This window comes from Arabidopsis lyrata (genome assembly GCF_000004255.2).
Source record: "Arabidopsis lyrata subsp. lyrata unplaced genomic scaffold ARALYscaffold_5, whole genome shotgun sequence".
Taxonomy (NCBI): domain Eukaryota; kingdom Viridiplantae; phylum Streptophyta; class Magnoliopsida; order Brassicales; family Brassicaceae; genus Arabidopsis; species Arabidopsis lyrata.
Genome location: NW_003302551.1, coordinates 16,903,323 through 16,930,836, shown reverse-complemented (window position 1 = coordinate 16,930,836; position 27,514 = coordinate 16,903,323). Strand labels below are relative to the sequence as shown.

Below are 27,514 nucleotides of genomic sequence, written 5' to 3'. Positions count from 1 at the left end.
GATTGTTTTCTACTATTTCTGTTTCCTTTGGTTCAGATAAACTGATTCAGTTATTTCATCATATGTATTTGATCATTTTTTCCAAATCAGATTTCGTTTTTTTTACCATATACAAAAAAAAACAGTACTCCACCACACTCACAAATCCTGCCTTGGATACTGTAATCTATGAAAAGGAAAAGGAAAATGATATGATGGAGAGAAGAGGAGACGCAAGTCACGGAAAATGATTTCAAGCATAATCAGTAATACTAATTACCACCACTTTGCGTAATTAACGCCTTTTTCACTTTATCCACTTTTTTTGCCTATCTTCTTTATATTATTTCTTTCTCCAAGCCCACATTACTGCTCAGTTTCCAAGTCAAATGGCTACCTCAAACACTCGAGTCTTGTTCTTATCTTTGTGTCTCATCCTCAGCCAAGAAGCATTCTCTCAGTTTGATGAGCTATGGCTAGTAGGGGACGATGATCCACTCAACGCGTTGCAGACAAGGCGCGAAAGAAGAGGGGAGAGGTGCGATTACTCGGTGGGGAAATGGATGTACGATGAAACGTATCCGCTCTATGACTCAAGCTGTCCATATCTGAGCTCTGCACTAAGTTGCCAGAGAAATGGAAGGCCTGACTCTTATTACCAGAAATGGAGATGGATCCCCAAGGCTTGTTCACTACCAAGGCACACACCACACTCCTCTTTTTTACTTACGTCTTACTTCTTTTTAACCAGTTTTTCCCACAATTTGCAACTAACCAAAATAATGGCTCTTTCCATGATGGTGTTTAGGTTTGACGCATTGAAATTTCTGGGGAAAATGAGAGGAAAAAGAATAATGCTTGTTGGAGATTCAATAATGAGAAACCAGTGGGAATCTCTTGTCTGCTTAGTACAGTCTGTGATTCCCACTCATCGTAAGAAGCTCACTTACAATGGTCCTACAATTTCTTTCCATTCTCTGGTAATAATCACAAACCTCCTTTTGGATCACATATACATCATTGGTTACTGGTTATTAGATGCTACTAATAAGTTTGGTTACTATACAGGATTTTGAGACATCGATTGAGTTTTGTTGGGCTCCTCTGCTTGTGGAACTCAAGAGAGGAGCTGACCGTATAAGGGTGTTACATTTGGACTCAATCGAAGACAATGCTAGATATTGGCGTGGTGTCGATGTTCTTGTATTCGATTCCGCTCACTGGTGGACTCACTCTCAGAAATGGAGTTCGTAAGTCATCAGAAAAACTGCTTGCATCATAACTGTTCATAGACTTCCAACTCATGAATTCGTCTATGTTCCTTATATATGTTATTTCAAGTCTCATATTACTTCAGATTTGGGATTTCTAAGGAAAAATCATTGCCAGCTATACAAACTATACGCCAACACATCACTACACATGCAGACTATTTTAATGTTTCGCTAACTACACGAACTATTGGTATTACATACGGACATCCCTGAACTATCATCGGTTATGTGTGCAACACCATAACCATCATTTCCAAATAATATAAATGTCTTGTTAACTACACGAAGTATTTCCTTTTTGTGTCAACTACACGAAATATTTTCATCAATTTTTTAAAAAACTAATAAGTTTAATAAAACTATATAATATATCAATTTAAATTATAATGCACACATATATCAATGTAAATTATAATTTAATTAAGTGACACTTTTAAAAATTTAGCTAAATTAATTTCATATAAAATATATGTGTGCATTAAAAAATAGTTAATTAATTTAACTTAAAATTATAAGGGATACTGCATATGTGTTGGGGTCGGATCCCACACATTTTTGGTAGGATCCACTTGGATCTGTCCACGTCATTATTACATAATAATCCTCTTGGAGTTAAAGATATTTTATTATGAGAATCAAGCTTGACCAGTCGGGAGTTCGATTCGATTTACTAAAAGAGTTCGATCTTTACCAGTACGGAGTTCGCTCTTATTCAAGATACAGTTCGCATAGAGAAAGGCCGAAGCGAGGAGAATATTGTTCGAGGTTCGCGGCAGCGTCAAGACGCGGGAGTTCGGAGTCAACAAGAAAGAGTTCGGAAGATCCGCGCGAAGCCCAAGATAGTTCAAATTCAAGCCGTTTCGGTCAAAATGTAACTTATATGATTAATGCGGATCAATGCGATTATGAGCAGTAAATGACCGCATTGATCATGTTTTCTCTATAAAAACAACCTCAAACGCATGTGTTTGAGGGGAGAGGCGACTATTCATTACTTCTGAGCAATACAATATATTTTTCTCTCTTTACTATCTTTTGCAAGGCATTTTGTACTTCGTCTTTATCAATTTTTCCTCATTTCTTTTCTTGGTTGATTTCATTTTCAAATTTTCATATTCATTTCCTGATTTTACAAGAGTTTTTCTCCACAAAAATACTTAAAGATAATCGAGTGTGAATCCTACATCCACAATATGTAGAATTTAAACTTTAAAAGTTATAATGCATATATATAATTAACAATAGTGTATTATTTACTTTTAGTTATTTTTTCATTTTGTAATTTAGTTTTTAAAAAATGATGGAAATATTTCGTGTAGTTAACAATACATTTATATTATCTGGAAATGATGGTTATAATATATAATTTACATTGATATATTATTTAGTTTTATTTAACTTATAGTGATGTATAATTTAACTAAGTGACTATTTTAAATTTTTAACAATTTAATATAATAATTATTAAATTACTTAAATTAATTTAACTTAAAAGTATAATGTTGTAATATATATATATATATATATATATATATATAATTTATAATAGCGTAATATTTACTTTTTAGTTATTTTTTTATTTTTTAATTATTTTTTAAAAAAAAATTGATGGAAAATACTTCGTGTAGTTGACAAAAAAAAAGAAATATTTCGTGTAGTTAACAAGACATTTATATTATCTGAAAATGATGGTTATGGTGTTGCACACATAACCGATGATAGTTCGGGGATGTCTGTATGTAATACCAATAGTTCGTGTAGTTAGCGAGACATTAAAATAGTCTGCATGTGTGGTGATGTGTTGGCGTATAGTTCGTGTAGCTAGCAATGATTTTTCCGATTTCTAACAGTAATCAAGTTATTGATGCTTTAGGTGGGATTATTACATGGATGGGAATAAGGTCTTCAAAGCTATGGACCCAATGGTTGCTTATGAGAGAGGACTAACCACATGGGCTGAATGGGTTGAGATAAATCTTGATCCATCCAAAACAAAAGTCATTTTCCGCACTGTCTCACCGAGGTTTTTTCTTATATCTTCTTCTCAACATATATACACACTGGACACCATTAAGAAATGAAGGCAAAGATGATCATGTAAATAATTTTCTTGGCAGAGAGAGTGGTCAAATGTGCTACAACCAGAAACATCCATTGCCTTCTTTATCCTCTTCTAGCAAACCACACGTGCCTCAGCAGTCAAGAGTGTTGAACAAAGTGCTTAGCAAAATGAAATATCGAGTGTATTTGCACGATATCACAACGATGTCGGCGTATAGGAGAGACGGTCATCCTTCGGTGTTCAAGAGAGCTATGCACGAGGAAGAGAAGCACCATCGTAGTACTGGACCTTCATCAGATTGCAGTCATTGGTGCTTGCCCGGTGTCCCGGATATATGGAATGAGATGCTTTCTTCAATTATCTTAACCAATGTTGTATGAGCTAATAAGAATCTGTTTTTACTCATGAACCATGGTGTTACTTTTATGAATCAGTGGTTTTTATATATTACATATCCTCTCCCAACTAACAAATATCCCAATATCAAAGACAAGACAACTCAACGCCTATTTTATGCATCTCTTACCTAACTCTATTTTTTGTCTAAAACTTTTTAGGTTAAGTTTTGGTGTTTTCATCAAAATGGCAAAAACTATACCAATTTCATTACAAAGAGTTTTTAAAGTTAGTGAAGTTCTCATTTCTTGATTGATATCACCAATTTTTGAATAAAATAATAATAATATTTTAAAATTTAAAGAAATGAGTCATTTTTCTGTCGTATTCTCCGTCGCTATCATTTGCTTGGATTCAATTCAACTACTTTGAAGCTGCAGATCTCTCTTTTGGAGATTTCGCGTGGAGCTTCACATGGCGACGGAGAAATGGGTATTCATGGTGACGGCGAAAACTCCGACGAACATTGCGGTGATTAAGTATTGGGGAAAGAGAGATGAGGTTCGGATTCTCCCAGTTAACGATAGCATTAGCGTAACTCTTGATCCCGATCATCTCTGTACCGTTACTACTGTGGCCGTTAGTCCTGCGTTTGATCGGGATCGAATGTGGCTCAATGGCAAGGTACTCGCTTAGTTTCCCACTACGATCTCTCGTGTTTCTGAGATTCTATTTTATCGAATTCAATGATAATCACCACAAAGCTTATATCTGGAATTTCAATTCTGAGCTAGATTTGGAGTAACTTTGATTTCACGGGCAGGAAATCTCTCTATCTGGAAGTAGGTACCAAAATTGTTTGAGGGAAATTCGAAGTCGAGCTGGTGATGTTGAAGACAAGGAAAAGGGGATCAAGATAGGGAAGAAAGATTGGGAGAAATTGCATCTACACATTGCTTCTCATAACAACTTCCCTACTGCTGCTGGCTTAGCATCTTCAGCTGCTGGATTTGCGTGTCTAGGTATTCTGCTTTTTCTATCTGTTGATCATGAGCTTGCGAATGGCTTGTAGTTTTATGTCAAACTGCTTTTTGCCTACAGTTTTTTCGCTTGCAAAGTTGATGAATGTAGATGAAGATCCAAGCCATCTTTCTGCAATAGCCAGGTAACCATGTAGTGGACTTCCTTGCACTATAAATATATGCTCCTCATGCATTGATTATGTACAGGCTACTATTTTGATCATATTATACGATGATCTTATTAATGCCTCAGTTGCAATAGAAATTAAGTGGTACTGGTATACATTGTTTGATTTTCATTTTCTCATGTAGGCAAGGTTCAGGAAGTGCTTGCCGTAGTTTATTTGGTGGATTTGTCAAGTGGACAATGGGAAGCAAAGAAGATGGAAGTGACAGCGTTGCAGTTCAACTGGCAGATGAGAAGCATTGGGATGATCTTGTTATCATCATTGCTGTGGTATCGCTCTTTTAAATCTTTTTTCAAGCGAATTTTTTAGACTTTTTTCGCAGGATTACTCCAACTCTCCCATCTTCCAGATCATGCTGTTTTCAAATTAACCATATGTTACATTTACTCACGTCACACGATTTGATTGAACGAGATTTATAAATAAGTATTTCCAGGACACAATTTTGAGTTGCTCTATTTGAACGTGTGAATATAGCATTATGGACAAGTTCGAATGATCAGAAATCTGTGAAAATTTAGTGCCTTCTTATGTTTTCCTTGATAGCCTGTAAAAGCTTCTTTTTATAACAGGTGAGTTCACGGCAGAAGGAAACGAGCAGTACCTCCGGAATGCGTGAAAGTGTTGAGACGAGTTTGCTTTTACAGCATAGAGCAAAAGTACGTTCTGTTCTTGATGTTTGATGAAATTCTGTATTACCTATTAAACCTCATCATTTGTTTTTTCTCTATCTATAGGAAGTTGTGCCAAAACGGATTTTGCAAATGGAAGAAGCTATAAAAAATCGAGACTTTGCATCCTTTACACAATTGACATGTACAGATAGTAATCAGTTTCATGCTGTTTGTGTGGATACATCTCCACCCATATTCTACATGAATGACACTTCACACAGGTATTTATCTATTTTGACATATATATGGTGCTTCAGTTTATTTTGTTATCAAACCCTTCTTTATTCTAATATATTAAACTGTTATCTGCTTTTCCAGAATAATTAGCTTAGTTGAAAAGTGGAACCGTTCTGAAGGGACACCGCAGGTAAAGTGCTACCAAGTGTCTTGCTCGATCTTTTGACCATTATTTATCCTTGGAAGATGTTACTTCCAATTTTTGTACCGGCATAGATTTTTATTTCTGAGCGTTTTTGCACAAGGATGTGAGACAGATCAATCTTATCTCAAATCTCATTTGAAAAAATTATCTTGTGTTTTTTTTAAAGTATATAAACAACTAACTCAAAAACTAAATCTCGACAGGTTGCTTACACATTTGATGCTGGTCCAAATGCTGTACTGATTGCACGCAACAGAAAGGTTGCAGTTCAATTGCTTCAGGGGCTTCTGTACTATTTCCCCCCTAAGTCAGACACTGATATGAAGAGGTAAGAGATAGAAACTGTGTGATCGATCCGTTAACTGCGGTTTCTATGAGTTTGAAATTGACTAAAAAGGCTGTTTGTAATGATTTTGGTTTCATTGTTTACCAGTTACGTAGCGGGGGATAATTCGATTCTAAAAGAAGCAGGACTAGATGGAGCAAGTGGTGTCGAGAATCTGCAACCTCCGCCTGAAATTAAAGACAACATTGGATCTCAGGATCAAAAAGGAGAAGTCAGTTATTTTATCTGCACTAGACCTGGAAAAGGTCCCATCGTGCTTCACGACCAAACTCAAGCCCTTCTCAATCCTGAAACTGGCCTTCCTAAGTGAGCATTTTCTCAGCTTCAAACTAATATTATGATTAGCATCCTTTAACTGCAAGTTTAAGAAACGATATCTGTGGCAGAACAGGTGCAGCTTCGTTGTCATCTAACTGTTAGCTTTACTATTTCCAAATAAAAGAAATTCGTTGGTTTTGTTTTACCAGAGTAAATCGTTTTACTGCGATGCAATAAATACTTGAAAAAAACGCAAAAAAAAATGAAATGAAATTTATACATGAGGAACAGAGCATCGCTATTTTGTGGGGTGGAGACAAAATGTACAACTTTTTTTTTGATGATCTAAACAATGTAAAATTGAATGATTGAATTTAAGATGATTGAGGAATAGGCAAGAGTTCTTTTAAGACAGTTTCTGCCATCCCATCAGCCATCGGAAAAATATGACCAGCACCTGGAATCTCATGATACTTGATCCAACTTAGTTTCTGAGCAATGATTCTTTGTAGTTGTATCGGGACGAGCCGATCATCATCCCCTTGCCACATATGTACCGAACCTTCACCCTTAGGGAATGGATTCTCGATCTTCATAGGGTCAAAACTCCATTTTCCAAATCCAACAATCAGGTCTCGGTCTAGTGATTCGTGTGTCCCTTGTTGCGTTGTTTGGTTCTTGTAAGACACCCTTGCGGCGAGTTTGGGCAGTAGTGCAAGATCTTGAGGAGAGAACATATTGGGGCTTGATTGCATCACAGCTGTTGTTGCGAATAGCTTTTGATTGTTCCACCAATAGAGTAGCCATGGAGTATGATGAGTAACGAGCATCGCAAACCTTTCGGATTTTGATTGTTTGTTCCACAGCTCCCATGTCAAACTATCCGGGAAACTCGGCCACCATGAGTTGGTTACAGGACAAAGCAATGTCGCTCCTGCGAGCCTGTGAGGAATGTACTTGAGAACACCCCAAACGGCTTGACCTCCCATTGAGTACCCAACCACGTAAAATTTGGAACCAAGTTGTAGTTGGTCAGCAAGTTGTTCAACATCATGCGCTAAAGTCTTTTCACTGCGACTCGAGTGAGGATCGCTCTCTCCATAACCAGGTCGATCATATGAAACCACGTAGATGCCATTTTTCTCGAGAAAGCCCTGAAGAGACAAACAATGCAATTAAAGAATTACTCTATCTAGGCCATGTTTTTGAACCCCCAATATAAATACAGACAAACAATCTGAGTCCTTAAGCAAAAGAGAAATAGTAAGAGAGGAAGAGATCAAATCATTACAGGGCGAACACGGTTGGCGATAACAGCGTCGCGCCTAAATGTTGAGAATGCGTGGATAAAGATGATCTTGAAAGTGGCATTTTGTCTACTAACTCCATGTTCTTCATAGGCCAAATAGCGGCCATCGCTGAGACGGATCCTAGGGGCGGTAATAGGCGGTCCACCGGGGGTTCCGCATCTCTTAGGAGGTGGAGGCCTAATGGAAACAAAAGCCCATGCCCCTAATCCAATCAACACTATTACCACTGCTCCTGTTATTAACCCTGCCAAAATTTTCAAATCAATAAATCAGTGATCACATTCCCTTTTGCAAAACAGAAGATCAATCAAAAACTCACATTTCTTCATGTTGAAAAACCTTGATAAAAAGTTGGGCAATACCAACTTATTTTAAAATAAATTGGTATGGGTTTAAAGTGTAGATTTTGATACAAATACATATATTTATAGGGTTGTGTAAAACTAAATTAACAGAGAAAAGCTCTTCATATCCATCTCACGTTATGACAACGCAAATCACGGTGGATTCACTGAAAGATCTTTTGAGGCATTTATCCGGAAATAGCCGGCAGCAACAAAACCCAGCCATTATAACAATGGTTCCAACAAACGTATTAACTAATCTGTTTTGGGAAAAGCCAATGACACGAGATTAACTAGTTTTACATGTTTTATTATAATGGTCGTCGTAATCTTTACTAACAAATATGATTAATTGAAATCTAATGCCTTACAAAAAAAAACAAATCGCATATCAAATTATTAATGCATACTATATTCTTTTGGAACACTAGCAAACAAAAGTCTACTTTTTTTTTAATGTGCATGAAGTAACAATTTATTATTACTCATTTAACAAAAAAGTATTCCGACACTTTTTGAATGAAAGTACTCTTTCAAGAATCACCATTATTGGTTAAAAACTTCCAGTAAATTTTGTATATTAATCTGAAAATTTTCAAAAGATTCTAAAACTTAAAAAAAGACTATAGCAGTTTTTTGGTAGCTAGCTTTTGTAAATTTTACTAAAAACTTGGTAATTGTAAGCAACTACGCATATTATTTTGGCAAGTTTTTAGAATGCTGTTGTCTTCAGGCGGTTGTTGTCTACTGATCCATTAAACACGCAAGTGAACTTATACAAGGTTTTGAGGTCGTTGTTGTCTTCAGGTGCGTATGACGAGTTTGGATGGATAAACTCAAGCAGTACAAGTGCAATGTGCTTAATCCGTCTCTTTTCATTAATAATAATAATTCAACAAAAGACTTGAAAAAACAAAGTCAAAATCACTTTCACAGTTTGAACACAACCTTCAAAATGCATTTCTAACTGACTTTACACACAGAAACAGTCAATTATTGTCAGACATGTCCCGAAACCTAGCAAGTGCTTTCTTGTGGAGAAGAGTTCTGTAAGTGTCACCAGGCTGAACCTCAAACTCAGCATCAACTTTCTTCTGCTGACTCCCAAGTCCTGCTCTCCTATCAACGCCTTGCGCTTGCACCGGTTCTTTCATTCCACTCCCGTCTTTCCCCAAACCCTGAGCACATACACAACAATCACGAATCACCAATAACATATAACGTTACCCATAAACCAAATTTCTGGTCTTTAAAGTTACCGATCCTTCGTGCCACCCCATGTTCCTCAGCATTCTGTTTCCCACGTTACTCTCGTCTATAGCTCTCTCTTCTGTAATCACATCGAAACTACTGACTTCGGTGGTTGTAATAATCCCACGTCCACCCACACCAGGAGGAAAAGGTGTTGGATCCAATGAACCTTTTCTCAACCCCATTAAATCCTCACCTTCATTCAAACACACCATTTTCCCAATTATGTTTAATAACAATAATACAACTCATTTCCGGATTATATTTTTAGAAGGATCTACCGAGTCATGGGCGCTTACTTGAATCAATAACATCATTTCCACTTGAAGTTGATGAGCCGTATAAGTTTCTTCTTTCTGCAGCACGGTCCCTGTATGATGTCTGAGTCTGTTCTCTGTGAGTAGGAACTGCAGTCGGTTTTTCAGAGAACCTTCTTCTCCCACTCCCGGAAACTGAAACCGGAGCCGAAACTGAAGAAGCAGAAGGTAAAACTGGCGGCACTTGTACGCTAGCTGAGGAAGAAGCTCCTCCCACAGTTCCTCCAAAAGAACCTCTCATCACCCCCATCAAAGGTCCTCCTGTTGTACTGCTGCTCGAGCTTTCTGCAGTTGTCAGAGCAGAAACTCCATGATTGGAATTACTCCTCTCCTTCGCAATAATTACATCAGATTTCAGTTTTCCCATGGATTGTCCAGTGGAGAAAGACGACCTCGCTTCAGCCAGAACTGTAGGTGGATTGTCAACAAGTGAGGGTGAGGGACGTTGTATTTGGGTTTCATGACTCCGCTGCTTCCACATTGTTAAAACGTTATTCATTTTTTTCTTGCTAGCCAGTAGGCTAGTCTTTGACGCAAGTTTTATCTCCTTCACTCTCTCTTTCTCTCTCTTCTCTGATGCAATTGCTGCTGCTGCTGCCGCCTGAACCGCATCTGGTAAGGACAGAGCTTTTTCTACATTAGGGGTAGTAGCCGCCGAGATAATAACTTTTTGTTGACTGGATTTCTCCTTCTTGGCAGAGTCTGGTTGGTTTTCAGTTAATTTACTCTCATTGTTCTGATCAGGACAAGGAACGTATTGTTGCGTTTGCTGGTCATACGAGTACCAAAGCCCACTATTGCTGTCATAATAAAGACCTGCATGTTTCGAAACATACGATTAATAGAAAATATCACCCTCTTCTTACACCAGTGAAACTAAGTTTCCCACCACCACACACCAAGAAGAGATGACTTGTGATAACCAAAACCATTAAAACAGTTCATCATTATGCCCTATTTGAGGCACATATGTGTGTATATATGTGTGTATATACAGTTCCTCAACCGAATTTTAAGGCACATATGTGTGTGTATATATACACATATATAAGAAGGCCCAACTCAGCAATATTTAAAAAAACATCCAAAGGAAGTCCTACAGCAGCCATAATCAACTGTATCATACAACACTTGCTGAATCCCTACACCGTATTTTAAAAGTCTAATTAAGACATACACTTGTATGATTGTATCTCGATGTTTGCTAGTTTGGTGCATACAAAGTATAAGAACTTCATAGCCATAAAAAGAACAGGATAATTTGAACAAACCAGAGCTGACGACATATTTTTGCTAAGAAGTTATCCTATAAAAGAATACATCTACAGCAGGACTATTCTACCAGCCAACTGGACCAGCTCAACCTTACTTTTGCCCATTACATGTTTAGCAATACCAGATATGAAAGAAATAAAGAAAAATATAAGTAAGTGCCAACCTGAATTTCCATCGTAGTAGTATCCAGAAGCCGCATCATAGTAATAACCAGATGCTTCATCCCACACATAGCCAGACTGAGGAGCAGATGTCCCTTTCTGGGATTCAATTTCCCCAACACCCTGGGCCTGCCCTCCAGTGGTTTGTTTCTCATCAGGATTGTATTCCTTTGGAGCCCATCCAACACCGTCATACTAATAAGGAAAAAAATGAGTGTCAGTGCACATGGAGTAGAAGAATCATAAGAATGACAATCCTCAACAAAAGCTACTGGGTGCTACTGAAAAATTTGATTAATGATCAAACAAGGGAAACTGGATCAAAACAATCTTCACGTACCTGTTGCGAAAATGTTGCTGCTTCAATTGCAGCAGCAGCGAGGTTGTTGGAGTGAGAGGGTGCTGATATACCAGTTCCAGAACCATGAACACTCTTTGCATATGCAACTCTAAGAATTTTACCATTCCTTTCAAGAGCTGTTCCGTTTGTTGCTTCAAGTGCCTTAGTAGCATCCTCAACCTATACGAACATAATCAAATTCTTCTATTTCAAGTTGGTAGGTGGATTTTAAAGTCAAATACAAACATAAACTGGGGAAAAATAGACATTTGGACATATCAAGCAGTTCTACTCAAAATATGATTACCATTCAGATATTAAATTGGTAAGAGAATCAGTGAAAACAGAAATAATCTACTACAATAGCTTCACAAGTCAATTCAAAACATGGTTATCAAATGTAGATTATAACAATAGGACGACAAAATAAATTATTGAATGTGCTCACCACCAAACATTGCAAAAACTACCCACAGAACGAGCAGATTATGATTACTGAAGAGACACTTAAAACATTTTTTTTAAAACAACAATAAAGCATAATCAATCTTCACAATCAGAATCAAAACCAGGTGGTACTGATCATCTAGACTGGGTTTCTAATTTCTTTACAATCGAAAAACTCTTTTCTCAAAAGGCACACTTGCAATTTAAATCATCAGCAAGAAAAGCGAAGCAGAAGAGAGAGTTTAAGGAGTAAGTGTAACAACCAACTTGGCTTTGAGACCCTACCGAACAGAAATGCACGAAAGCAAATCCTCGTGAAACATGAGTGAATTTGTCTCTCACAAGGCGAAGATCCTACAAAATGGTGGAAAGAGGAAACCCAGGTCAACTGACGTATAAAGTACAATATCTTAATAGAAAACGAATCCAAAAGGGTTTTTGTCAACCTTGATAGGAGCATGTTTGGAAAATTCATACCGAAGCATTTCCTCATCAGCATCTTCATCCAACCCACGTACAACCAGGACATGAGTTGGACCTGGAAAAGAAAATAAGAAGAATGTATCTTAGGTATAAATGGCATGTAGAAAAGTACAAAACTATGGCCTTAACACTCTCGACTGTTTTCTAACTCAAGAAAGAAATCTAAAACATCTTAAAAAAAAAATGCTGATCAGAACCTGTTTCAGAAATTCGTTTTCCTGGTGCTGAGTTTGATAAACCTACATCAGCTGAAGGAGAATCCTTGGTCTTTGGTTCATTACACTGCGTAAGGAGACAGATCACAGACGTTTATGCAATGGCCACAAATTTGTTCTACCATATTATAACTGCAGTTTTGAGTGTTCTATCATTAATCAAGACACAGACAGCGGCATGGCAAAGAAGGGCTACAGATACAATTGTCGACCACAAGATTAAACTATTGATAAAGACTTCACAGAGTTTAAGCAAATAGAAGGAAAGATAAATCAAAAACCCATCAAAAAAGATTAGTTAAAGGGTGTTTTTTAACTTCTTCTTTTTTTTTGACATTTGAATTATGAAAATTGACTCTATTTCCAAACAAACTATTGTATTTGCAAACAAAGACATTGTTAGCATAAGTATGCACATCAATGTGTCGACATAAAATTAAAATGTTCATTTACTATTACTACCAAAATATGTATGTCACCCTAGTCTCAAACAAAGTGTCCATTGAAAATACATATTCGTCACCAAAAGGAACTGAAAATAATTTCTAAGGAGCACAAAACAGATTTCTTCTGAAAGTTATATCAGTTCTATCTTTTTTGGTATTGTCATCACCAAATCATGACACTACAATGAGTAGTTCTTCCGGTAATTAAATATATGTAATTTCGTCTGTAGTTAAAAGGTGGGTTTATACTCTAGTCCTGACTATGAAATTTACAGAACTTTCATCCAAAACAATGCACCAACCTGAAAGCAGGAGGTTCGCCGCGCAAAATTGATACAGCCACAGATTGTACAGATCCAATCTGTGGGAACTATCATGTTTCGACTTCCACCATAACTGCGTCTAGAAGCATGTTCCTGCCTACGGGACACACCAGCCCTACCAGTAGGTTGGCTGCTACAACACACGCAATTCAGTGTAAGAATGTTATACTCTGTTATAGAAAAGGTCATGAAACAATTATATAAATGTGAAGTAATTCTATGATCCCTCCATAGGTAATATCGAAATCAATCAAAGTCATATGATTATTAAAAAGACCTGTAATGGAAACTTAGCTTCCTTCCATTCAAAACTATACCATCATGCTCAAGTCTATCCATCATGGTGCGTGCGGCATCCTGCTCAGAAAAAATATATAAATGCACACACTGGGTTGAATAAATCACAAGAAAGAGCCCCAGGAATTAACAGCTTAGTTGAAAGCAATTACCACAGTGGAGAAATCAATAAAAGCAAATCCACGAGAAATCCCAGAATTTTGCTCCCGAATCACACGGACATGATGCAAAGGACCCCATTCAGCCTATTCATGCACAAGGGAATAATGAAGTCATGCAAGAAAGATTATTTAACCCTGAGGACATACAGATTCGGAAAATGAAAAGAGTTTACCAGAATCTGGTATAGATCTTCTTCTGTTGATTTCATCGAGAGACCCTTCACAACAACAGTGGCGGATGGGGTCTAGCAAAAACCATAAAAATATAGGAACGGATTTTTTAAATGTCTTCGCAACAAAATAATATAGACCAGGGATGAGATATATACAGCAGAAAAATGATCCTGGTCATGTCTATCTTCATATTCTCTTTGCCTCTCACTTTCATTCCAGTGATCCCCCTCATAGCTGTCCTCCCGGTAACTCCGCCCATGGCTCCGACCTCTAGGAGATCTTGATCTAGAGAACTCACCACGTCCGGTAGATCGAGATCGTGATTTCTCATATCTCTTATGAGGACTCTCATCTCTTTCGCGGCTGAAACATTTTTTGTCCCAATCCCTATCACGTGAGTCCCATTCTCTATCTCGTGAAATCCGATCTCTATCCTGCGGATCACGGCTCTTTCGACTGCCATCTCTCACACTGCCTCTTTCATAATCAGAATCATAACTCCGGCGAGAATAGTCATAATCTTTTTCACGACCATCATCTCTGCTATGTTGGTAATTTCTAGATCTATAGTTGTTATCGTTACAAGAATAGTCATTGCGGCCATCATATCGGGACGACCTTTCGTGTTCATGATCATGGTAATATCCATTACGACTCCCAGCTTCACTATCGTGATAATAGTCAGCAGCATAATTTGAATCGATGTAAGGCTTTTCTTGCCTGCGATGTTCACGATGATAATTTTCTTCATAGTTTCGCCTTCTAGATTGAGGCAAAGCACCCAGAGTATCATGCCCAGGTGGATAATTGTAAACATCATCCCGCATCAACCTTTCATCAGGATATCTCTCATCATATGATGCGCCAAACCTGTTAAAATAAATATTACCCCCATGAGAACAAAAAACTACATCAATATAGCCCATTCAACTAGCAGTCTAGCACTCACCGATGATTTGGATCGTGCTGAGTACCAAAACCCTCCGGAGCCTGTGAATTGAAGAGAATAAGCTATGTCAGCAACAAACATCATTGACGGATATTACATTAGCCAAATCCCATCCACATCGTCACTCTCCCAAGTCTCTCACTCCAGGGATGAGTTGACATTCACAACATCCCTAAAAATTTCTTGTTTATCATCCCATATATGTAAGGAGAAAACCACAATTACACTGTTATTATCCCATTCTTGCTGACGACCATATCGACTAGGATCCATTTCCCGCCAGTGCACCAAGCAAATCTTTGATGGTCAAAGAGAATATTGAAACCTCAATGTTTAAAGTAGTATCTTTCCTGAAATACACGCATAAACAGACAGGTATCTCTTAATGCATATCTAACCAAAAATCCCCAGGACTGAATCACAAATAGACTTTTTGGGAACTAGCTAGAGATTCTCTCTAAGTAACAAAAGCACGACAAGAATGCATTCAACAATACAGATCATTCTATATTCAGCTGACAATTAGGCCTAAACTTGAACTGGTCACATCCACGAATAACGTGAATAATCCTCTGATCAATAGATATGGAACAGGTAAAAATGAGAATACCTCTGATGAACTGAAAGCAACCCCGACGACGCCGGACCAAAGACACCAGTGACTGGAAGATGGAGATGAGCTGTGATAACAGCGGAACAAAGACTTGGAATAAGAGATTAATAGATAGATACAGCGCAAAATCAGGGAGCCGAGAACCAGAGGTCAGAGAAACAAGCCTGAAACCGGTGACAAATCAGATACGCAGCGATCGATAGAGAGCGAGAGAGCTCGAGCGATGAAGTAGCCGTATAAAAATCAAATTGAAAACTGGATGTAGAAAATCAAATTTCGAGAGAGACGAATTCAGAGCTCCACGGTGGTGGTGGACTTGGCCAAATCCAACTTAACCAGATTAGGGTTTCGTTGTTGTTGAAGAGAAAGATGAAAAGGCGTCCATAATTGTTTTATTTTTTTTGGAAAATCCAAACATCTCAATTTCTTTGCCATTAAAGAAACAAAAGTTATTTCCTACCCAAAAAAAAAAACAAAAGTTATTTCCATAATTACATGTTAACATTTAAATTTTTTTGTTAGAAACAAATAAACCATAAATAACAATTCAAGTTGCCAAAAACAAAAAATTGGTAGCCCTCAAAAGAATTCGGTTGTACAGGATTTTTCACTTTTAACTATATAATAAAAGACTTAAGCCGTACGTATTATCATTTTTAATATTGATGTCCCATTTTCAAGTGTTTTCTTCAATATTAACTTGTTCTAATCTTCATGATCATCAACTTGTTCTAATCTTCATGATCATCAACTTCTATGTATTCCACCAATCAGGTAGTCCATACAAAGTGTGAGTGAGAACAATTTGACTTAAAAATCCTCTCTTTTTGATACATAAACAAAAAAGTAAAACCCAAGTAAATCTATTTATGGGCACATTGTTTCTGAAAAAAGAGAGAAAACTAAGAACGAGGCGTCCAAGCTGAAGCAGTGAGCAACGAGAGATCTTTCCATCCAAGCTTAAGTGTACCATTATCATCAACCAAAGTGTATCCATCCGAAGGAAACATTCCCAACAGCAGAGTCGCTTGTGTAGCTGCATTTCCAGCTAAAGATATACCTTTAAACCCACATTGTTGCATTTTCTCCCTCCAGCTCTCAAACTTCACTTCACCGCTCCTCGACGGTCCTCCAACCGCCAATACATTCCGTATCTCTTTCGATAATAGCTGCTGCTCCACGACATGTCTCTCTTCACTCTCTTCGCCGTAGCTTGCCCCCAATGAGTCAAACAGTGCCGAGTAGTAATGTATTGCTTCTACAAATCTTCCTAAGAAAGAACCAGCGTGGCTCAGGTCTTGTTCCACTACTGTCACAACTTTAGGAGCTAATCTGTTTATTCCCAATTATTAACCAAAAAAGCTACTTTTTAGAACATCTCTCTCCTATACTCTAAAACAATTTATACTTAAGAGTGATTAAAAAGGTAGTGTTTATTTTTACCTTTGGAGTAACCAGAGAGTGTGTGCATCAGAGCCAGTGACATCATAAAGAGAATGTTGAAGCCAGTGAACAGCCACAGCTTCTCTTTTCCTTACATTGAGCCTCTCAGTGTCCAAGTTTCCAACTTTCTCAGCTAAAGGGCAGAATTCAAAAGGGAGACCAAGCTTATCGGCGAAATCCGAAAGACGTTTCCCAGTAGCCTGAAGAGCTTCCATGGAAGTTCCAAGTCCCGTGAGACGCACGTGAGGAGGTCCTCCAGGTCTAGAAGCCAGAATGTGGAATAAACCAGGCCATTGAAGTCCTTGCATAATGTCTAAGTCAATGATGTGTACACTGTCTTCTTTCTCAAACGCTTCTTGAATCGCCTGATTCGCAGTAAAGTGTGAGAATTTCACTAAAGGGCTTATCCCATTAAACACTTGAAACGCAGAGACCATCTTCAAGCTATGCGTTTGAGGCATCCACCGTGAAGGCAAGGCCGCGTAAATCCCGAGACACGAGTTGAGTAATCTCGCTGACATAGCTTCCGAGAAGTAAGCAGCTACTCTCTGCGCTGAGGTCCCGTAAGGAGTAGATAATTGAGAGATCTCGAGAAGAAGCTTGTTTGCTTCTTCGAGATTATCAGCAGAGACTGCTTCAGCGCACTGTAGCAGCAATGTGAGAAGGTGTAAACCTTCTTCGTCTTGCTTTTGTCTCTTAATTTCTTCTTTTCTCTCTCTTAACGCCTCTGCTGTATTTGTTTGCACGGCGGGGACGGTGGCCGTCACCGTCTCTGGTGGTGGTGGTGCATCGGTGGAAGAATTTTCTCTTTCTTGCTGCTGAATCGGAGGAGGAGGAGGCTTATGCTGTTGTTGCTGGTGTTCTTGTTGTTGTTGTTGTTGTTGTTGTTGTTGGGTAACAGGAGGAGAAGGATTGTTGGAGATCTGATAGAGAGGTTCGAAAGTTTGAGGAGAAGGGTCAGAGGATGAGGAAGGATCAAGAAGCATGAGAGATCGGAGTCTGTATTCAAGAAGAGCACCAAGATTTGGGTTACAAGGGAAGATAATGTCTCTAACGTTTTGGATAAGTTGAGGAATAGAGACTGAAGTTGAGGAGTGGATAAGGTCTCTGATAATGGCGTCAACCCAAATTGTAGGTGAAGCAGAAGAAGATGAAGAGTCTTGATCCATTGGTTGTACGGACATAACATTCCGACCACCACGGTCTGAAGGAAAAACCGGAAGACCGGAGAAGCCACAGACAGAGAGTGGTGGGTTTGGTTGAGAAGATACAACCGTCGCCGGTGGTTGTTGTGGTGAAATAGTATTGTAGTTGGAGTCAAGGAGGTGAGAGACACGGCGAGGAGGGCGAGATGGGTTGTTGTAGTCAGGGTTAGAAGACATCTCGGAAGCTAATCGTTTTCTCACCATCACTAAAGGAGGAGGAGGAGGAGCACTACGGTTGTTGCTGCTACTACTACCGGAAGAAGTTGTTCTTGGAGGACTATGAGGAGGAGGTTGACCACCGTTGAAATCGCCGGATTCCGCCATGGAGATAGAAGGGTTGGTCGTGGGATTGCATGGTTATAAATAGTGAAGAAAAGGGCAAAATCCAAAATCGAAAATTTCCAAACAGAAAAGGGTTTGGTAGTAAGAAAAGCTAGACTCTTTAATCAATGGGGGAGATTCTTAGATTACTTCATCTTCTTCACGATCTCCGATGAGTAAATGAGAAAAAGCAAAAACTCAGTGAGGGGGTGATTTTGGAAGGAAGTGGGTTGGAGATGAATCCCGGGAAAAAGGGGTTTAGGTATTGAGGAGGACGAGGACAGTGAAGCCTGGCCGTATCTAAGTCGTCTTCCACCTTTCGAATTATTGTGAATGTCGCTTCGTACATTTAATGACTCTTTCTATCTCTATTCATGTTAACTCTTTCTTTCTCTCTCTCTGTCTCTGTTTTTTCTTCTTAATTAATTTGAGTTGATAAATAATAAAAATGGGAAGAGATTAGGTGGTGTGATCGGAAATGTTCGTCGTTGTGTGTTTGACGTCTTCCTTTTGCCGATCCATCTCTTTTCTTCTTGACCTCTCTCTCAAACTAACCACAAGAAGATAATATTTTGTTTGGTCTATAATAATAGCGCTCTATTTCGTGGAACCGGTGCAATATATTTTATACTTTTTTAATAAATAATCTACAAATATAACGAAATTTCAGAATGTTAAAATATATAAATTATAAGTAACGGTGAGTACAACAATTGCGCTGGAGTAAATAGTGGAAACCCGAAAGCATCTATACACAAGAGGAAGGAAGAGATCAAGGATGAAGGATCCCTTTGAGGGAGATAAATCATAAATCTCGACATGTATCAAAATACGCATATACGAAGGTATGATTGGTCACAATCTAGATTATATTATATAGTAGTTGATATATAAGATGTTTTAGATCTTTTCGTTTGTTCCATTATATAAGATTTTCTCTACTTTCAATGCATAATTTATATTAGTTTAATAGTTTTTAATTATTTTAATTATGTAGTATTTTCTTTTATTGGTTGAATTTTCATAAATGAGAAAACATTTATTGTTTTTTAATCTCTGTGTTTTTAGTCCAAACATCTAATAAAATGGGACAGAGAGAGTATGTTATTTTTGTGACAAGTAATGATAAGAAAGTGGATCGAAAATTATGTGAGAGAAAACAAAATTTCTTTGAGAAGTACTAAAGTAGAGTGACAAATAAAGCTTTTTATTTTGTTGAAAAATGTTTGAAAATTGAGTAGTGAATTCTCTAAATAAAATTTTGGATTCATTCACTATGTGAAAATAATGGGGTTTTACAGAATTACACGAATTGGTTTGGTATGAAATATGAATCATGTGGTTGCAGTTGCACACTTGCACTTGCACCAATAGTCATTTAGGTTTGGTATGAGAGATGGGATGAAGAAATCTCTCACAATCGAAAGACTTTTTGTGTTACGATGTGCTTACTAAGATGGGCAGTGCCCGCCATTCTATAGCCAACTTGCAATTTTGTGCTAAAATTAGAAAGATGGTTTTCCTTAAACCGTCCTAAACGAAAGAAAGAAGAAAAGTAGAGGAATCCAAGTAAAAAAAGATTTTAATTAAGAAAGAGAAAAAAAATATATATATATATAGTCCCCTTGTAAAATATCAAAGGCATTTTACATAAGAGGAATTGGACAAGACGTAGAGCTAAAACAGTAAATAACAAAGACGAAAAAAGAAAAGAGATGCACATGTTTTAATGAGAGGCCATTACACAACACCAACTGTCAAACCCCAGTTCCCGATAAAATCTGAAACTAGTGTTTGACATTTTGCTTTCATCTGCATCCTCATCTTTTCCCTTTTGTCCTTTTTTTAACAATTTTTCTAAAAACTGCTATTATTATATTATTTTTCTTACAAAGTTTTGGACCTGTTTGACTGACAATTTTTAGACTTTTGTACGTCAAACACTATCCCCATGGCCAATTTTAATAATCGCATGGCTTGGCATGGCAGTGAACCCAAGAAGAAACCATCCACGCTTTTTACGATCTTTTTTTATTATTACCCTTTTTCACTTCAAATTAATTTATTATTAATTCTCTTCGCAACACAAACACACGGCTCAATATGAAAGTTTCTCAGCGTAAAAAGCTGAATGTCTTTCTCCAAGTTCATATTCGAAAGGTCTTTTCTGCCCTTTTAGACTAATTTGGCTAATAACGGAAAAAAAAAAAAAAAAAACTAATTTGGCTAATTTTTGAGTAATCTTTCAAATATCATGTATTATGTAAAAATGTTTTTTTATTTTATCTTTATTAACATACTCTTTATGTTCAAATTAAATGATATCAAAGATTTTCCCAAAATTCTTCAATTAAGAAAGTATATAAACTTTTTTTTAATATTAGAACACCATTTCTTTTCCAAAAAAAAATTCAACCAATAACATCAAACTCTAAATAAAAGAAATGCTCAAAAGAATAAAACGTTTGCAAATCACAAACGTAGTTAACATATCTAGCATATAATAATTCTAACATTTCATAGCCCAAAGAAAGTACTCCAGACACAAGTCCTAGACCAAATGCAAATTGTTTGGCAAAAAAACACCCTTAAAGCCCATGGAAAGGTCTCTTGTTGGCTAAGGCCCATTAAGGCCCATGGAAAGGTTTCTGATAAACAAAGTCCTCTTCCTCTATACCTTATCCATTCGACTCCCGCAAAATCGCCTTTGTTGCAGAGAATTACACTCTAATGGCGATTCCAATATCCATGGCAATGGCGACTCCTACAGATTCCGTGAGCAGAGTTTGGAGTATGTCTTCTCTCAAATCAGCTCTTCCCTCCGCCGCATCACTCCGATTACCGTCATCGTCTTCTCGCCGTCCGGTCACTCTCCGCCTCCCAATCTCTTCTCCTTCACTCCCATCTTTCTCTGGTCTCTCACCGGTCAATCCTCTCCTCTCAATTGGACTTCCAGGTAAATTTCAACTTTTCACAGAAACATAATCGTTTCAATTTTGGCTCAATTTGAATCTCCAAAATCGTTAGGGTTTTTGAATATTGAACGCAGATTGGCAGAGCTTTGAGAATGGGTTCAAAATTGTTGACGGTGGTGGTCGTATCTACGCGATGAGACACGGAAGACGAGTTCCGAAGCTGAATAGACCACCGGACCAGCGCAAAGCTCTATTGCGAGGACTCACGACTCAGCTTCTTAAGCATGGGAGAATCAAGACGACTCGAGCTAGAGCTAGTGCGATGAGGAAGTTCGTTGACAAGATGATTACATTGGCTAAAGACGGTTCGTTGCATAAGCGAAGACAAGCATTGGGATATATCTACGAGAAGCAGATTGTTCACGCTCTGTTTGCAGAGGTTCCTGATAGGTATGGTGAGCGAAACGGTGGATATACGAGGATCATCAGAACTCTTCCAAGGAGAGGTGATAATGCTCCAATGGCTTACATTGAGCTTCTCTAAGGTCAATTTCTCTGTTTCTTTAATTGCTAAATTGTTCGACTTTTGCTCTGTAATATCTATCTAAAAACAGTTGTTGATGCAGATATGAGATCATTTTGTTTTGTTATTGAGAATTCGACTTGTTAAAAATGCTTTCTTTGGAGTTGAAACGATGAGGAAATAGATGGATGTTTTAGTGTTTTTTTTTCTGGTTAAGAGAATGAAAAATACTCTTTATTAGTGTATGAAATAAAAATATGTCCTTTTGCCTAAATATTATCTAGATGATACTCAATTCTCAGCTTAGTGCTGATATCACATTCTTGGTTCTGAACTTTCACGGAAGGGAGGTCAAGAGTGATTTTACAATCCGATATAGCAACTTAGTGTCGACAAGGTAGAATGGAAGAACCTTTAGCCGGCAATGTAATAGCCGAGGGAAGATCAACCAACATCTCCAACTTGCTTCTCCATGTATACAACTAATGTCTTCCCTATCTCGTGCTTGAAACTCAGACGGTTGCGATTCACGACCAGAATATGGAGACTAATAAGTGTGGAATGGAACATCAAATGGTAAGGATATACGATGCCTTGTAAGGTGACTCATGGCTGATTAGGTCTGCGTTATTGGTTTTTTCGGTTTGTAAACCTCGAATACCAAGAGTAAGGCAATGACAAAGGTGATGATTAGAATGGTTAAGATGATACAGGAAGCTGTGCAGCAATCGCACCGTCTGGATTTACGCATACGCTTGGTCATGATCCACAACTAAAATGTATATGTGTGAATGGTTTTGTTTTGTACATTTGGAGAGCTTGAAGCCACACTTATAGAAGAAATATAGATTAAAGTAGTGAAGAAATGTTTTAAATGCGATTTGAGCTGCCAACTAATTCCTTACAATCTGCCTACATTATGTGACAGTCATTAAAAAATCTCAATCTGATTTGATTCTTTATCTGACTTTTTTTACACTTAAAAAAGGTTGGAAAAAATATCCACCATGTATACGTTGTTGACACATTGACTAACACGTTTTACTAATTTTGTTGAATCAATTATGAGATCTTAACAAAGACTAGAATTTAACCCGCGGTACACCGCGGGGCTATATTTGTTTTTAAGAATTTTTTATTTTTGAAGATTAACTGAAGATATAACATATTAATTTGTATTTTTAAATGTAATAAATATCTATGTATTATTTAGTGTATGATTAATATTTTTAGGTTTAATTTAAAGTATAGGTACGAAAACATACAATTCATTAAGTAACGATGTATGGCGGATTTAAAAAATTTGAAATGTTTGGTTGTTTTGGGATTTTAATATGAAAATATTTAAAGTATGTAGGAAATGTTATGTATGTGAATAAAGGATTATTTGGCTTTGTTTTGTTTTGTTCTAGTATATATAAAGAGAAGAAGACCATTTCCGCGGGACGATTTGATTTCTAAAATTTGTGACTTTTTAAATTTTATGAATATGTATTATATATAAAAGTTTGCAACTTGTTTCATTTTTGAGACATTTATATTTTATAATTTATAATTTTCATTAAGTAACGGTATACCGTGAGATAATTTTTTGTTTTATATAATTTTTAACTAAATCACGCTGATTCGATATGTCTAATATGGGTGATGTTAAAAAAGAAAATTTAATCTGTACTGAAGCAACGGGTTAATGATATTATTGATTCAAACCCGTCCCGCCATATAATCTTGTTCTTCAATATAATTTGTCCCGTGTTATTTTAATTTTTTATATGTTCAAATATTCATAATATTATAATTTTTATTCATTTGAATATATCAATTCTAATATTTTAAAAAAATGAAAAGTTTAAAACTTACACTCTTTCTATATTTTTAATTTAAAATTGACACTCTTTATATATGCACTTCTAAAATATTCTATGCATTTCAAGTTATTAATAAAAAATTAAAAAATTTGAAATCAATTAAAAAACAAATCTTTGTTAATAGGAAACCAGAACCTTTATTAATAGGAAACTGGAATCTTTAAAAAAAAAATGAAAACCAAATAAATTGACATCTCATTATTACTGATATTTCAGATGTAAATCAATTAAAGAGTTAGAATAAATATCTATATATATTTTAAACAGGGATAATTTCTTTTAGAAAAGATAATATAACTTTCCATGTTTTGCTTTTGGCGAGGCGAATTAAACACACCACCACCTCATCGCCAGCATTCTGAGAGGCATTCCAAAGGGATTCAACAAATATCTCTTATAGAGTATATGGTAAACGTTAACCACTACTATATAAAATGCTTATTAATATAAAATATCAAAACACGTAAAAGATAAAAAAAAAAAAAAAAAAAAAAAAAGGAAGAAAATAATTGGTAGCAGATTTTTTGAAACAAATATGATGTCCTAAGCAATCTTGCTAACCCGAAATCTGATAAATAAGCGTTGCATTCATCATCTAGGAGGATGTTGCTTGGTTTAACATGGTGAAGCATCCGTGGGACACATCTGAATTTAGTAGCACTATCATAAATATCAAATTTTATTTTATATGTATTTGCAATTATAAAAAAAAAAACAAAAAAAGAGAAGGAGAACGTACATACCATCGTGACAGTAGTTCTCCCAAACTTGTCTTTATTTATAAGGAGAGGGAGTGTGTCAAGCAATTTAGGTTTAACAAAAAAAATATAGAAAACATAAATGATATTGCCATTTAGTATCTTAACAAATTAATTATTTATTTTTATCTTAACGATTTTGGTATTACAAAAATATTTAAGGAAATTAAACAATGTTGCGTTTGGAAATATTTAGCATTAATTCGAATATTTGAGATTTTAAAACAGAAAACGGAAAAAGGGGTGAAGACTTTTCAATTAGGATATTTCAGCATTAATGTTATTCGTATTAGCATATCTGTATTAAAAATCAGTATCTTACTCAAATATATTATTAAGGGTTTTCGAAATTTAAGGAAAGTAGGATATGTAGGATTTAAAATTTTTTGATATTGCCATAATCGTTTTGTTTAAAGATTATAACAAATCTCGTTTATTTATTTTTTATGACAGAATTAATTCAAGATCCGATTGCAAAAAATCCGGGTCAAAATAATGAATTAACCCGACCCACCAATGGCATAAGTTGTAAATACTTCTCAACTTCAGGATTTATTTGCTAATTGTGATCCAAAAATGTATATATAAGATTTTTAACATGAAAAAAAATCAAAAGCAAATCTCTATTGATTTAATTTAAACATACGTAGAGATAAATACAAACCAATTAAAATACCAAAAACAAAACAAGAAGACAAAGTGTTGTACTAGAATCTATAACTTATGCGATTCGCGATCTGCTTATAACTTAGTCGAATACTTACAGTGTTGACTCGTAACATTACGATCCGAAACAGAGATGGTTAGATCACACGAAGAAGACGATTGGACTTTAATCTTAAAGACTTTAAGAACAGTTACTTTACCAGAGACCTTAACAAAAGTGTTAAGCGGAATGACGCCAGCCATGACGTCAGATAAAAGCTGCGATTCAGAGAGTAACCGATCCGCCATTAGCGTCAACGTTAAATTCATCGGCTCCGTTTGCCGCGCCGCGATTCGGTTCGCCGGAAGAGGAGCTTCACCGATCAATTGGCCTCTGTAATTCAACAACGCCGAAGACGAATCGTAGCTAAACCCGACGCGGTTAGGGTTTTTCAGAGAGAGATCGACGTTGAGCGTTAGGTTTAGGATGACTTTGAGAAGGAGAGGATTGACGGAAGCTCGGAGACGATCAACGGTTACGGAATCAATGGTTGTGACTGGGCGTTTTGGTTTGAAGAGAGTGAAAGCTAAGATGAGGATAACTACAAAGATGAGGAGAAGCAAGAGGATAGTGAAACAGATACAGATTTTGCAGTTGCGTTTCCGTCGCACTTTTTTACCGCTTCCGCCGTTTGCAGATTGCGTTTCCATGGAAGAAGCGTTTGGTTTGGGTGCGGGTGCTAACATGGCTGTTGCTGGCTTCTCCTCCTTTTTATCATCGGATTTGATTGAAAAACCATTCATACTCTCTTTGTTACGCTTTGTGGTTCTCTCGCTCTTGAGTTTCTCAGGGGTTTTGTTTTCCTAAAGAATAATACTACTATTTGTACACGGATTCGTTACCAAATTTTAATGACATGACTCCTTAAATAGTGAAATAGTAACACATTTCATTTTTAAATAATTTGTTTTCTACATTAGATATTTCTTAATTTTCCACGAGTATTTAGTAAAACCGGTATTTTTTGTCCGTCTAAATTATTTTTTTAAACAACTCCAAAATTCTAGTATTTGTTGTACCATTCTAATAAATTTATAAAACAACTATTTTAAAAAAAAATTAGACATACAAAATCGTCAACCTCATTTATTGCCATTAAACCAGCGTAAGACCGTTTACAACTCCACATATCAAGTTCGTCGAACAACGTATAGACAACTCTTCATAAAAAATGGTTGTTGGTTGAATTTTATTAAATTTTGTATTAATTGACCATTTTTATAATGTTTCGAAGACGTGCATTAATTAGTTCAGCTATAGGTGGAAGAAGGGAGATGATGATAAAATAATAAAGTGAGGTTAGGGGTAGAAATCAATAAATCACATGGCTTTTGTAAGAGACCATGCTTGATGATGATGCATCATCCATCGCTTTTGCCTAATTTCGTGTGGTTTTATTACGTAACATATTGAACGACTAAATCACCGTCTTTTTCTGGGCCCATTTCTTCGTTTCCACGGGACGACTTATGGGGTTTGGCCCGTTTAATCTGTCTCGCTTATTAAATTCATCATGCATGCATCTCCATTTGTTTTTTTTTTTTTTGGTAATCTGAGAGAGACAATGTCTCCCAACTTTATTAATGAAATGAAAACAAATTACATACTAAACTGCCGTGAGGTCGTTGCCCCACTAGCGTCAGCGGCCAAGATTGAACAAACACAATCCGGCATAGAAACAAAAGAATGGAAACCTAAAGGAAGAGAAAACGCATAGTTCGCCAAACCGTCAGCAAGCCGGTTTGCCTCTCTATACACGTGAGAAATACGGACAATCCAGTCCTTCGAAATGAAGCCATAGCACAAGCGTACCAGGAAAGACAAAGGGTGTGAGTCACTAACCCCCGTCTTGAGAAAGCCGACAACCAACTCAGAATCGACTTCCAGTTCCACCCTCGTTGCTCTCCTCTCCCAAGCAAGATACAACCCATAATATACTCCCCACAGTTCCGCTAAGGGCGCAGAGCAAATCCCAATCTTAACCGCAAAACCTCCACACCAGTTGCCTTCACCATCCCGTATAACACCTCCCGCTGTTGCTAGCCCGGGATTCCCGTGAGAGGCCCCATCTGTATTCACTTTCACCCACCCCTCCTCCGGTTTCCGCCAAGCTATTTCCCTCATAAACCTGCCACCATTTTGCTTCTT

At 36.9% G+C, this 27,514-nt stretch overlaps 7 protein-coding genes across 8 annotated transcripts; 3 read left to right on the top strand and 4 right to left on the bottom strand.

Annotated features, from left to right (window-relative positions):
• The first annotated feature begins 118 nt into the window (after nucleotides 1–118).
• On the top strand, nucleotides 119–3,765 carry LOC9314032 (protein trichome birefringence-like 36). Of its 2 annotated transcripts, XM_021025788.1 has the most exons (6): nucleotides 125–270; nucleotides 422–679; nucleotides 788–959; nucleotides 1,048–1,229; nucleotides 3,127–3,276; nucleotides 3,371–3,765. In XM_021025788.1, exons 1-6 carry the CDS (start codon nucleotides 227–229, stop codon nucleotides 3,693–3,695), a joined length of 1,131 nt encoding a protein of 376 aa, XP_020881447.1. In that variant the 5' UTR covers nucleotides 125–226; the 3' UTR covers nucleotides 3,696–3,765. The 2 variants fall into 2 exon arrangements, with proteins under 2 accessions (XP_002877964.1, XP_020881447.1); XM_002877918.2 differs by having other exon boundaries at nucleotides 119–679.
• A 263-nt stretch (nucleotides 3,766–4,028) lies between these two features.
• Nucleotides 4,029–6,736, top strand: LOC9312318 (diphosphomevalonate decarboxylase MVD2, peroxisomal). Its single transcript, XM_002877917.2, has 9 exons — nucleotides 4,029–4,335; nucleotides 4,475–4,673; nucleotides 4,753–4,816; nucleotides 4,986–5,130; nucleotides 5,434–5,520; nucleotides 5,599–5,756; nucleotides 5,854–5,902; nucleotides 6,121–6,245; nucleotides 6,351–6,736. The coding sequence occupies exons 1-9, from the start codon at nucleotides 4,126–4,128 to the stop codon at nucleotides 6,571–6,573; spliced, it is 1,260 nt and encodes a 419-aa protein (XP_002877963.1). The 5' UTR covers nucleotides 4,029–4,125; the 3' UTR covers nucleotides 6,574–6,736.
• On the bottom strand, nucleotides 6,700–8,237 carry LOC9312317. The gene is made up of 3 exons (XM_002876203.2): nucleotides 8,151–8,237; nucleotides 7,813–8,075; nucleotides 6,700–7,675 (listed from the first exon to the last, which is right to left on the bottom strand). The coding sequence occupies exons 1-3, from the start codon at nucleotides 8,158–8,160 to the stop codon at nucleotides 6,896–6,898; spliced, it is 1,053 nt and encodes a 350-aa protein (XP_002876249.1). The 5' UTR covers nucleotides 8,161–8,237; the 3' UTR covers nucleotides 6,700–6,895.
• A 793-nt stretch (nucleotides 8,238–9,030) lies between these two features.
• On the bottom strand, nucleotides 9,031–16,036 carry LOC9312316 (SUPPRESSOR OF ABI3-5). The gene is made up of 16 exons (XM_021025228.1): nucleotides 15,625–16,036; nucleotides 15,240–15,364; nucleotides 15,015–15,055; nucleotides 14,221–14,935; nucleotides 14,065–14,136; nucleotides 13,883–13,975; nucleotides 13,711–13,790; nucleotides 13,413–13,563; nucleotides 12,647–12,731; nucleotides 12,413–12,504; nucleotides 12,252–12,320; nucleotides 11,520–11,699; nucleotides 11,182–11,374; nucleotides 9,726–10,559; nucleotides 9,435–9,622; nucleotides 9,031–9,353 (listed from the first exon to the last, which is right to left on the bottom strand). The coding sequence occupies exons 2-16, from the start codon at nucleotides 15,285–15,287 to the stop codon at nucleotides 9,165–9,167; spliced, it is 3,030 nt and encodes a 1,009-aa protein (XP_020880887.1). The 5' UTR covers nucleotides 15,288–15,364; nucleotides 15,625–16,036; the 3' UTR covers nucleotides 9,031–9,164.
• Nucleotides 16,037–16,364: 328 nt separating this feature from the next.
• On the bottom strand, nucleotides 16,365–19,163 carry LOC9314031 (protein SCARECROW). Its single transcript, XM_021025604.1, has 2 exons — nucleotides 17,071–19,163; nucleotides 16,365–16,959 (listed from the first exon to the last, which is right to left on the bottom strand). The coding sequence occupies exons 1-2, from the start codon at nucleotides 18,597–18,599 to the stop codon at nucleotides 16,530–16,532; spliced, it is 1,959 nt and encodes a 652-aa protein (XP_020881263.1). The 5' UTR covers nucleotides 18,600–19,163; the 3' UTR covers nucleotides 16,365–16,529.
• A 1,994-nt stretch (nucleotides 19,164–21,157) lies between these two features.
• LOC9312315 (50S ribosomal protein L17, chloroplastic) lies at nucleotides 21,158–22,235 on the top strand. Its single transcript, XM_002877916.2, has 2 exons — nucleotides 21,158–21,552; nucleotides 21,646–22,235. The coding sequence occupies exons 1-2, from the start codon at nucleotides 21,327–21,329 to the stop codon at nucleotides 22,053–22,055; spliced, it is 636 nt and encodes a 211-aa protein (XP_002877962.1). The 5' UTR covers nucleotides 21,158–21,326; the 3' UTR covers nucleotides 22,056–22,235.
• A 3,024-nt stretch (nucleotides 22,236–25,259) lies between these two features.
• Nucleotides 25,260–26,217, bottom strand: LOC9314030 (NDR1/HIN1-like protein 6). The gene has a single exon (XM_021026588.1). The coding sequence runs from the start codon at nucleotides 26,107–26,109 to the stop codon at nucleotides 25,402–25,404; it is 708 nt and encodes a 235-aa protein (XP_020882247.1). The 5' UTR covers nucleotides 26,110–26,217; the 3' UTR covers nucleotides 25,260–25,401.
• Between the last annotated feature and the right edge of the window lie 1,297 nt (nucleotides 26,218–27,514).

What these genes read in the sequence shown, in the direction of transcription:
- LOC9312315 (XM_002877916.2), top strand. Translation starts at nt 21,327, where the DNA reads ATGGCGATTCCAATATCCATGGCAATGGCGACTCCTACAGATTCCGTG. An exon ending in CCTCTCAATTGGACTTCCAG is followed by an intron (nt 21,553 to 21,645) that starts GTAAATTTCAAC and finishes TATTGAACGCAG; the next exon opens with ATTGGCAGAGCTTTGAGAAT.
- LOC9314031 (XM_021025604.1), bottom strand. Translation starts at nt 18,599, where the DNA reads ATGGCGGAATCCGGCGATTTCAACGGTGGTCAACCTCCTCCTCATAGT. An exon ending in ACTCTCTGGTTACTCCAAAG is followed by an intron (nt 16,960 to 17,070) that starts GTAAAAATAAAC and finishes GGGAATAAACAG; the next exon opens with ATTAGCTCCTAAAGTTGTGA.
- LOC9314032 (XM_002877918.2), top strand. Translation starts at nt 369, where the DNA reads ATGGCTACCTCAAACACTCGAGTCTTGTTCTTATCTTTGTGTCTCATC. An exon ending in AAGGCTTGTTCACTACCAAG is followed by an intron (nt 680 to 787) that starts GCACACACCACA and finishes GATGGTGTTTAG; the next exon opens with GTTTGACGCATTGAAATTTC. An exon ending in CAATTTCTTTCCATTCTCTG is followed by an intron (nt 960 to 1,047) that starts GTAATAATCACA and finishes GTTACTATACAG; the next exon opens with GATTTTGAGACATCGATTGA.
- LOC9314030 (XM_021026588.1), bottom strand. Translation starts at nt 26,109, where the DNA reads ATGAATGGTTTTTCAATCAAATCCGATGATAAAAAGGAGGAGAAGCCA.
- LOC9312318 (XM_002877917.2), top strand. Translation starts at nt 4,126, where the DNA reads ATGGCGACGGAGAAATGGGTATTCATGGTGACGGCGAAAACTCCGACG. An exon ending in CATCTTTCTGCAATAGCCAG is followed by an intron (nt 4,817 to 4,985) that starts GTAACCATGTAG and finishes TTTCTCATGTAG; the next exon opens with GCAAGGTTCAGGAAGTGCTT. An exon ending in ATGAATGACACTTCACACAG is followed by an intron (nt 5,757 to 5,853) that starts GTATTTATCTAT and finishes CTGCTTTTCCAG; the next exon opens with AATAATTAGCTTAGTTGAAA.
- LOC9312316 (XM_021025228.1), bottom strand. Translation starts at nt 15,287, where the DNA reads ATGGATCCTAGTCGATATGGTCGTCAGCAAGAATGGGATAATAACAGT. An exon ending in ACCAGGATCATTTTTCTGCT is followed by an intron (nt 14,137 to 14,220) that starts GTATATATCTCA and finishes GGTTTTTGCTAG; the next exon opens with ACCCCATCCGCCACTGTTGT. An exon ending in CCAAACATGCTCCTATCAAG is followed by an intron (nt 12,321 to 12,412) that starts GTTGACAAAAAC and finishes ACCATTTTGTAG; the next exon opens with GATCTTCGCCTTGTGAGAGA.
- LOC9312317 (XM_002876203.2), bottom strand. An exon ending in TCGCCAACCGTGTTCGCCCT is followed by an intron (nt 7,676 to 7,812) that starts GTAATGATTTGA and finishes TTGTCTCTTCAG; the next exon opens with GGCTTTCTCGAGAAAAATGG.